Raw genomic sequence first — 10,952 nt, forward strand, 5'->3', positions numbered from 1 at the left:
GGGATCATCTGGTGTGGGAACCACTCAAACCTAGGCCCTAGCAAATATCTGATCCAAGCATTGACTCGCCAAGCATTGAGTAACACAAATATGTTCTGTATATGATGAGATATATTCAATCCTCTATGTGAATTGAATGCGATCGACAAATGAGATATGTACAACACAAATATCTTCGAGGACTTTGGGAAACAAAAAATCTCACAAGCATTGCAGCATCAACTTGGTCATTTAATATAAATAAATTATATATAGTGTCTAAGAGTACTAAGATAGTCGGAAATAGTAGTGCATAATGGAAATCATTTCTGAACGATCCTCTAGAGCCCAAGCTACACATGGATGGTATCATGATCACTTGCTTTTCACTCCTCGTGCTTGCTTTAGCTGGGTAAAATCACTTGAAACCTGAGACTTGCGACCAAAATCAAAATACACCCCCGCTGTCATAATTTAAATTCATTAGTTTAATTTATTCCTTGTTCTTTATATATGCAGGTTTGGCTGCAAGCTACAACATGGTGGAGTACGCATGTCTCTCTATCATTGTAACCTTCTACGCGAAGGTTGCGATGAAAACTCATCTGGCGGAAGCAGCCATGCTCGTTTGTGTACAAGAAGGTCTCGCTTCCTTCGCAGCTATAGTTCTTGCTCGCTTCACCGGTGAAAGATCTGGTCGTCGTTTTTATACCATTGTCTTCTCCACAGGTTCATACATTACAGTAAGTACATATATATATATATATATATCCACGCTTTCTTGTGTTACATCTTTTTTATCAAGTGACTCAGGATGCGATGACGATGACCAAAATTATATATGTTATGTCTTGTCAGGGAGTAGTAATTTTATGGTCCTATTCCAGACAGAAACCCGAACATCAAGAGAAGAACGTGCCTCTTTTCTTAGTGGTATCCTGTCTTTTCGCAGTAGGAAAGGGAGGAGCTGATCTAGTTCTCAAGTCATTTCTTGAGCATGATTTAAGTAAAAGCTACGCTGAAAGAACTAGCCTGAACAGAGAGGAGACAACAAGAGCTAAAATATACAAAAACATATGGCTTCAGAGCGCTTGGATTGTCGGAGCCAACGTAGCTATCTTTGGCTTTTTGGGACTTAAGTGGCCTCAAGTTTTGGAAGTGTCACTTATAGTCACCATCTCATCCGGTCTCCTGTTCCTTTTCGGCTCCAGCGGTACTGGACCTATGGGTCATTCTGTTCACAAAGATGCTGCCACAGTCCCAAAACGAGTGAGACACGTGAAGTGGCTTTTGATGTTTAGCTGCATCGCATACAGCTTAGTCTTGGCTACTGGTAACATTTTCTTTCAAGAACAAGGTACTAAAATGGAGCCTCTGATGATAAAGGGGAAGGAGGTTCGATTTTCTTTCATGATTGTAATAAAGAGTGCTGTGAATGAAATCACCATACTGATATTTTGGTTATGTGGGGCTAATGAAAACAAAGGAATGACGCTAGTGAGAATTGGTGGGGGAATGGTATGTGCCGTGATATGCTGTGTTATAGCATGGAAAGTCGAGATTGAGAGGAAGAAAGTGGTGAATGATAAGGATCCCAACAAGACTAGCGTGGCATGGTTGAGTCCTCAATATGTTCTCTTAGGACTCGTGGAAGGGCTGGCCCAGAGTGGGTTAGAGGAATTGGTTGGAAGTGATGATGATGATGAGAATCAGAGATTGAGGAATCCTGGAAAGCTTTCGAAAGACATTGTTTCATGCTTTGGGAAGTTCTTGGGCATTCCTTGTATTGTGATTGTGAGAAGCTGGTTCCACAACTTTGACAAAGACCAAAGCCATTTGGACAGGTACTATTTAATGTTGGCGGTATTGTCTTGTGCGTTCCTCTTCATTTAAGTTAACGCTGCTTTCTTGTATGTCAAAGTTGTGTCGGATGATGCAGAAAATGAAGGTAGTAATGGCATTGCTAGGGATCTTGTTGAGTCGACATGATTTAAGGAAACTTGGGCATCTGTACATACGTACGTGTATCTCTTTACAGAGAATGTTGAGTAGTTTGGGTAGTTTAACTAAGATTTTGTGTGTGTGTGTTTATATATATATATATATATGTATGTATGTATGTATATACTTTGTCAATATTTGCATATCAGTTATCGACGATTTTGAATTTTCAGAAAAGCAGAAATTAATTAATACCTTAATAAATAAGGATGCTGTTTATTGGTGGGACGTTGCACATGTTATCTAACGATAATAGGCGACGACCGCGATCCGGGTAGACCGATAGATAATGTGAATGTGGCCATCATCGAATTAGATTCCTTAAAAGCTATTTTCTGATGAACTGAGATACAAAACATACATAAGCCCTCTGTTTAACCGAAAAAAGCACAAAAATTAAAACGAATTTAGCGGCTCAAACTAGTGTACACTACTACAGATTTGACTTTTCACATGAGATTTTTCACATTAATTGACAAGCTAACGATGTAAAAAATCAAAATGATGACAATTTTGTAAGTATTAACTTGTGTGTTAAACTTTTTATATCAATCCTTTAAGAAGCAATGTTGAAAAGACTTTATACATCAGTTTCTTAAGATTAGAGAACCGATGTAAAAAATGTAAAAAAAATTACTTTTTACATTAATTTCCTAAAATTTTTAAAATTAATTACTTTTTTATGTCGATTATAATTACAACTGATATACTTTTTACATCAATTCTCTAAAGAATCAATGTAAAAATTTTTTAAATTTCTGCATTATTTTTCTCCTTCCACATAAACATCATTTCTCATGATTTCTCACTCATAAATGGGATTTTTTTTTTTAATCTTCACTATTTTCCTCACTCGAAATCACAGATCCTCTTCACCTATTTTTATGTATAGAGATGCGGTAGTATATAAAAATATATAAAAATCACTTTTTAGATTAATTATAACAATAACAAATGTAAAAAATTAATTTTCTACATCGGTTTGTAACAATAACTGTGAGATATTAATTTATTTTAAAAAAATTAAATAATTTTTTATATTAATTATAATAAATAATTAATATAGAAAATAAATTGTTTACTCTCCTCAAAACAACATCATCTTGTGAATCAATATAAAAAGTATTTTTTAACTTTTACAAAAAATCATTTTTGTGACAGTGACGTGATGGCGGGTACGTAGCTGAGTAGGTGGGAATATTTAAGGGGGAACGTATTTCGTGGACTCGTAAGTTGACAGCTTGACATTAGATGAATTAAATGATCCATATATAAAATAATTGGTCATCTTGTGGAAACCGCGCCAAGCTTATTGAATGCCATTGCTAGCGTGAGTCACTAACGTTAACAGTGTAGCATTGGTGAGCACGTTTTGTGATTGGAGGTAACGGTACACAGTCAAATTCATGATATTTTCTTTCTTTCTTTCTTTTTGACCCGACCAATTCATGAGATTAAATTAACTGTGAAAACCTGACTTTAATTACCTAATAATCTTGTGGATTAATTTCTTGTTCAAGTCGATCATAAGAGATAATCTAAAGCGCGAAGTTTCCAAGCTTGATCGGGTCAAACGCCTCACTGTTAAAACATAAAAGTAGATCATAAATATATAAATTCAAAAGTATTTAACCAAATAACCTAAGCTATTTTGATAGGATATATTATTCTTAAATGTACTTAATATAATAAATCTAATATGGCATTGTGAGCCATTCAATTGAAGAAAAAAATAGAGGAAAAAAATGAAAGAACAAAAAGATAAAAAAACAAGAAATTAAAAATAGGAAAAGGAGAAGGAGAAGAAAAGAAAAAAAAAATTGAATAGATATGAGAACTCTAAAACTAAAAGAAAAAATACAAGTCCAAATAAGAAGAAGAAGAAAATAAAAAAGAAAAAAAGTATTAGAGAGAATATTAGAACATAGAAAAATTCTTATATATAAAAATAAAAAAATAGATCATAAATATATAAGTTTAAAAAATATCTAACCAAATAATTTAAGTTATTTTAATGAAATATACTATTCTTAATATACTTAATATAAAAAAATCTAACCCTCTCTATCATAAAAAAATATGCTTCACTTTATAAATTAGATTTGGGTATCCTTAATTTGTCATCAAATAATAAATTCATATGTTTGACCAAAAAAAAAATCATATGAGTATATGTATATATTAAATATATTAATCATCTTATCAAAATTATGATTTTATATTTTAATATAAAAATATTATGCTCTATAATAATGATAATAACCAAAAAAAATAACACAATAAATAATATATTTTTTAGTCTCTAAATTTTCTTTTAGTTAGCGATTTAGTTTTTGAATTTTGAATAAAAGTCAATTCTTAGAGCATAGAAAATTTTTTATAAAAATTAAATTTTTTTAAATCAAAATTTTTTACACTTAATTGTTTTGAGTTAAAATTTAAGAACTAAATAAATAATTCAGGAAAATTCACAGATAAAAATTATAAAATAATAAAAAAATTTTATGACTAAATTAAATTACAATCATCCATTAAAAAATACAAAGTATTTTTGAAGGATTAAATATTAAAAATATATTTTTTTAATTTTTTTAAGATATAATCATAATTATTTTAAAAATATTTCTATTGAATAAATCACTTTATATTTATTTTATAATAAAATATTTCATTAAATAAGAATAATATAAAAAGATAGAATTAATTTAAAAATAAATAATTATTTTATTAAAAGTGAGTTTCAATTAAAAATTTATATTTTTAAAGCAAGGAGTATTTGTTATGTCTCGTTAGGGACCAATAATTTTAGGCTATGTTTGGTATCAGGCATTGAGAGGTTGGAACTGGGACTAATATTGAAAAAACCCACAGATATAATATTTGATATGATGAATTCTTTAATCCTTGGGTCTGATGAAACCCATATAAATGAGATTAATGAAACCCATAGGAGAGGTGGTATTGAAAATTTAAACTTGGGATTGATTTTTTAGACCAAAATACCCTCTCTCTTTTTACACGTTTGGCCTTCCACCTTCGTCTTCTCCGATCTTGCAGCCACCAGCCAACGAACATCTTCTCCTTCTCCAATCTCGCAACCACAGCCTCTGGATCTTGCAACTGTCATTATGTTTTCCTTCTCTGATCTCGCAACCGCTGACCTTTAGATCTCACAACCATCGCTTCCTTCTCCATCATCGATCTCATAGCCACTATCGTTTAGATCTCACAATCACTTTCATCTCCTTCTCTCACAGGTCCAAACTCGATCTCCCTTTCTCAAAAGATGCACAGTCGCGAAGGCATGGAGAAGATGAGCTTGTGCTGTCATGGTTTTTTGAGAAGGTGTTCCATTTTTTTTATTTTAAGGGTAGTATGGTCTTATCATACTTTATATTTAATTGTAAAATAAAATAAAGGTAATTATTCTCTATAAGTATTACCTCATACCAAATATGATTTTAAAGTCTCATTCTCACTACTAATCCCAATATCAATCCTCTAAATTGAGGCTTGCGTATCAAACAGGGCCTTATGGTCTTATGCCAGACGGGAACCTGAACACCAAGAGAAGGACGAGCCTCTTTTCTAAGGGGTATCTTGTCTTTTTGCATTAGGGAAGGGAGGAGCCAACCTAGTTCTCAAGGTGTTTGAATTCGTTGTGGGCATATGAACGGTCTAAATTTTTAGATTTTATTTTATATTCATTAAAAAATTACAAAATTTTAATAAATTTATCTTATTATCAACCCAAACAATATAAATTTAATTTAAATGATCTAATTTAATATTAAAGTTTTTATAACTTTCATAAGTTGATTGTCTAGATTTAATATTAAATTTTTTTATAATTTTTTATTTTAGTAAATATAATATTAAAAAATAAAAATAAAAATAATCTTCAAATTGTCACTTTGAAAAATTAAGAAGAAGCTACAACTTGAAATTTTTAAATCAAAACTGTACAGAGTATATCTAGACAATTAATTTATAAAAATTATAAAAAATTTAATATTAAATTAGACCATCTAAATTAAATATATATTGTCCAACTTGATAATAGGGTAGATTTATTAAAATTTATAATTTTTATTTTTATAAATATAAAATAAAAAAATAAATCTAGATTGCCTAGATTAAAAATCTGGATAGTCTAAATTGTTTATTAGGAGATCTGATGAGCATGAAACCAGACACGAAGGTCATTTCTTGAGCATATATGATTTATGTCAAACCTACGCTGAAAGAACTAGCCTGAGTAGAGATGAGAAGACAAGAGTTAAAATTTACAATAACACATGGCTTCAGAGTGCTTGGATTGTTAGAGTCATTGTAGTTATTTTGGCATGCCTAAAGTGGCCTCAAGTTTTGCTAGTTTTACTTATGGTCACCATACCATCTAGTCTCCTGTTCCTTATTGCCTCCAACAGTACTATCCTTCTGGGTCATTCAATTCACAAAGATGCCACCACAGTTGTAAAACGAGTAAGAAATGTGAAGTGGCTTTTAATGTTTAGCTGCATTGCATATAGTTTAGTCTTAGCTATTGGTAACATTTTCTATCAGGAATAGGGTACTAAAATAGAGCCTTTAACAATAAAGGGGAAGGAGGTTTAGTTTTCTGTCATGATTGTAATAAAGAGCACTGCAAATGAAATCACCATGTTGATATTTTGGTTATCTAGGGCTAACAAAAAGAAAGGAATGATGTTAAAATATCACCGACAAACTCTCTCTCTCTCTCTCTCTCCCCCTCTAGAATTTTTTATATTAATGGACAAATAATCTATCGCAGTGGAAATCAAGAAAAGTTTGGAGACAAGTAGAATAATGGCAATGAAGAAAGTTTTCAGAACTCGCGGGAAAAAAAAACAATCACCAACTTATGTAATACATAAGGAGTACTTGGCTGATGAGTTGAGGTAGAGAGAGAAGAGAAAGAGCAAGAGGAATAATGGAGACAAAGTAAAGTATGAAAAATGAAGTGTGTAAGTGGGCGTTAGTAAGAGTGTTGAGAAGGAGGAAAGAGGGTATGAGATTGAAGAAAAGTCATGAGTGTTTGTGAATATTGTATTGTGTAGAAAGTACATAGTGTGAAGAGAGGAGAGAGTGAAGCAAGCAATAAGAAAAGAAAGGTGTGTGACATGAGTGAGAGAAAAGTAGTGTGTGGGTGTAGCTTGTAGAATGGTAGGAAAAGTAAGGTGAGAAAGGGAGTAAGGGAGGAATTAGGAGAGAAGTTATAAATGTTTGTGTAAGTTGTAATTTGAGTGGGTAATAAAATTGTAGTTTTAGTTAAGTCCCTCTCTCCCTCTCTGCTCAAATCCCAACATTAAGTATCAAAGTTAGGTCAGAGCAAGAGTTATTGAGGTGCAACTGGGTTGCTCAAGACTCGAGAGTGGTTGGTAGAGTTGCTTTGGGAGTCTAGATTTGCTTGAGATTCTATTAGTACACAATTAGGACTGTGAAGTAGATTGATCAAGGACTAAATCAGCTTGGTATAAGTTTAGGGCACTACCAAGGGCCTTGGCAAACATGATGTTGAATGCTTGTTGGGTGGAGAAGCTAAACAATGAGAATTATCAAGTAAGATAGTTGAGATCTACCTTTAAAGTCAAATCTTTAGGATCTCATTGATGGAGACAGTGCTACACCTTAAATAAATTTAAGTGAATTGAAAAGTAGCAGGTAAGGGCTAAGAAAGATCTTTACATAATAGTTGTTATTGTTGAGCCATTGTTTCTTAGATATGTCAAAGAGGTGAAGACGCTAAAGGAAGCATGGGATATGTTAGCCTCACTGTTTGTAAGAGTAAATAATGCGAAGTTGCAGTTGTCGGAGAATGAGTTGCCTCAATTCGACAAAATGATATGCGGGTAAGTGAGTATTTTTTAAAAGTTAAATCCATTGCAATGTGTGTAATATCTGATAGCAAGTTATAATACTCATTACTCAATTTCAATTAACTCTGTAAATTCAAAGTAATCATGGGCTAAGCCATTTAAATTAGTAAGTTTGTAATATGTAGAAATGATATCCCAAGTTTTCATAAATTTTAAATCACCTAAACATTATGCAATATGTCTTAAATCAGAGTAAAATTTTGTTTCAAAAGCATGAGATACCTTAAGAGAATAAAAAATTCCAATCCATTAAAAAAAATAGCAACAAGTGAAAAATATAGGGATGCTCTGTGACATGTGTACATACGCCGTGGCTATCCTTATCTGTGCCACGCACCGTGGCATAGGCGCTATTAGCCACGGCATGTTGCACGTATCTGATAGTAAGTTTGTTGTCAAATGACAATAACTTAAAGCAACTTCTGATATGCCCTATTTCTTCATTTGACATTTGAATGAGGTGATTTAGATTTCTACAGAAGCTCTTTTTACTAGCTAATGGCACAGATTTTACTTTCAAATCTCTCACACAAGAAAGTGGACATCCAAACATATTTTCACAACTTGCACACTTTTTTTTACAACTCAAGAGTATCCAAAATCTCACACTTGTGCCAAAAAATACCACTAACACTCAGAACACACTTAATAGGAGTTGATCATAAGCACAAAAAAGACTTGGGCTAACATAAGCATTACTCATAAGTAAATAAGCATAGCCATGAACTTTTTAAAAAAACATCTATAGAAATAAAACTATTCCTAAATAAAAGAAATCTAGCATAATCTATAATGTCTTTGTAAGGGTGGTGATTATTATCCTGTCTAGAAAGCATATTGATAGCCTTTACATTATCCATATATGCCTTTACTCTAACACAGCCTAGATTTAAGCACATCTCTTGAATAGACTTACAATTTTTATTATCATAGATGGCAGACTACTAATAGTTGAACTTGTAACCTGCTACCCAATTAGCATTCATGCCCTTAATAACTCCTCCGTAATATAAAGTGCCATTCTTGTATGAGCCATCTATGTCTAGATGGACCTCCATCTCCTTGGGTATAACCTAACTAGTGTGAGCATTCTATATAACCTTGCTAAACTGGGTGAATTGTTAATCATTTAAAAATCACAAGTCACATGAAATAAAGTATCCAAAGAGTAATAGATCATTTGTAAAGAAGAGATGCATGATAAAGGCCCATCCTTGGTAAGTTTGATTGGTTCCAATTCTTTTCATTAAGGTCATCCTAAATTAGATGGTTCGGCTTCTCCATATGTGAACACCGTATTTTTGTCCAGGCATTTTTTAAATTTAACAAAAATAAAAATAAGTAACCAAAAATATAAAAATGCAAAATGAAATTTAATCCTTTTAGGATTATATTTTCAAAACAAAAAATCTACTTTAATTGATAAGGCTTAATTTTATCTTTTTGATTAGGATTTTATTTCTTTTAACTCCTTAAAATAAAAAAATCTTATTTAAATCTTTTAAATCCCTCCCAAATTATCTTAAATATTTTAAAAATAATTAAGTGTCAACTTTTGGGAATTAACTTTTCTATCCTTAAATCTTATTTTCATTAAAATTAAAAAATATAACCTTAATCTAATTTAAAAAAAGACAATAAAAAAAAAAAATAATATAAGGCTGTGGTGAAACGCACAGCCTTTCACCACAACTAACAGCAGACGTTTTCAGTGCTGATCAGGGAGGAAAGAAAACAAAAACACGAGCAGAAACACACAACAGTTACGCAGAAGCATACCAGAGAAGCAAGCACAGAACAAAAAAAGGAAGAAGAGAGAAAGCCAAAAAGATTAGTCTCACGTGCACGTAAACATGTGAATAGAAACTAGAGCAGAGAAGAAAAGAAGCACGCACAGCAGAAACAGAAACATGCATGGAACAACGAGAAGCAGATAGCAAATGGAAAAGAAATGGAAAGCATGGCACACGCAGAAAACGCAGCTGAAAAGAAGGAAAAAAAAGAAGCAGAGCAGCAGAAACACAAAAGACCAACGCAGAAAGCAAGCACACGCATGACGGAAAACAGACTAAAAACAGAGCATGAACGAAATGCATGAAGATGGAAAAGGGAAGTGAGGAAAACTGGAAAAGAGAGAGTATAAAAGGGAGTCACAGCAGAGAACAAGAGGGACCGAAGGGGCTGAAAAAATAGAGCAAGAAGGGAAGAAAAAAAAGCGAGCTAGACTGAAAAAAAACAGAGACTGAGAGGAGAAACTGAAAGATAAAAAGTAGAGACGGGAAGAGTCCGAGAGAGGATGAAGACGAGAAGGAGAGAGAGCTGAAGCAGAAAAACGCAGAAAAACAGAGACTAAGAGATTGGAAACTGAACAGGAGAAGAGCATAGGAAAGAGAGGAGAATAAGAGCACAGAGACGGAGTGAGAGAGAGGAAGCAGCATAGTAATAAAGAAGACCGAAGGAAGAAAAAAAAAGAGACCGAGAAGGAGAGAGCACGAGACCGAGAGAGGAGAGCTGCTGCTGTTATTTCCACCCAAAAACAGAGCCACTTTGCTTCCTCTCGCACCAAGCCACACTCCTCTTTTTCCATCCAAGCCTCTTCCCTTTTCATTTTCTTTTCTCTTGTCCTGACCCTCGCAACCGCTATTGCCGTTCCTCTTCTAGTCCCAAAGAGAGATTCATATCAATCAAGTTTGTAGGGAACGGGGTAGCATTTGTGGGGAAGAACACAGTGTCTGAGGTACTCTAGATAATTGCAACGTGTCCTGGAACCATCCCGACTCGATAATCTCCAACAAAGACTCCAAGAATAGGATGATAGAGCATGGGAAATCACATGAGCCCCTTAGGCGGCGGAAGCATATAGGGCACCTGTTCCACACCATCAGGTGGAAGAAATCCGTGAACGGCCACGTGGAAGGATCAAGATGGAGGAAGAGCTGATGAAAACACCATCCCTACTAAAAGGTTGCAAGTAAAGACTATGGCTTGAATAATTTGTTCTCTTTCTCCTTTTCTTCCCAGATTTTATGGTAGGCATAATTTTGCATGAGTCATTAACTAACTATTTATAAA

At 33.3% G+C, this 10,952-nt stretch overlaps 1 protein-coding gene across 2 annotated transcripts; it reads left to right on the forward strand.

Moving 5' to 3' along the window:
* Positions 1–296: 296 nt before the first annotated feature.
* On the forward strand, positions 297–2,123 carry LOC129300182 (protein NRT1/ PTR FAMILY 5.10-like). 2 transcript variants are annotated; one of them, XM_054938715.1, is made up of 4 exons: positions 297–391; positions 499–722; positions 838–1,823; positions 1,919–2,123. In XM_054938715.1, the coding sequence occupies exons 2-4, from the start codon at positions 519–521 to the stop codon at positions 1,923–1,925; spliced, it is 1,197 nt and encodes a 398-aa protein (XP_054794690.1). In that variant the 5' UTR covers positions 297–391; positions 499–518; the 3' UTR covers positions 1,926–2,123. The 2 variants fall into 2 exon arrangements, with proteins under 2 accessions (XP_054794690.1, XP_054794689.1); XM_054938714.1 differs by having other exon boundaries at positions 838–2,123.
* The last annotated feature ends 8,829 nt before the right edge of the window (positions 2,124–10,952 follow it).

The sequence above is a fragment of the Prosopis cineraria genome, unplaced genomic scaffold (assembly GCF_029017545.1).
Source record: "Prosopis cineraria cultivar Desert tree isolate PC_DT_omini unplaced genomic scaffold, ASM2901754v1 PC1465, whole genome shotgun sequence".
Classification (NCBI taxonomy): Eukaryota; Viridiplantae; Streptophyta; class Magnoliopsida; order Fabales; family Fabaceae; genus Prosopis; species Prosopis cineraria.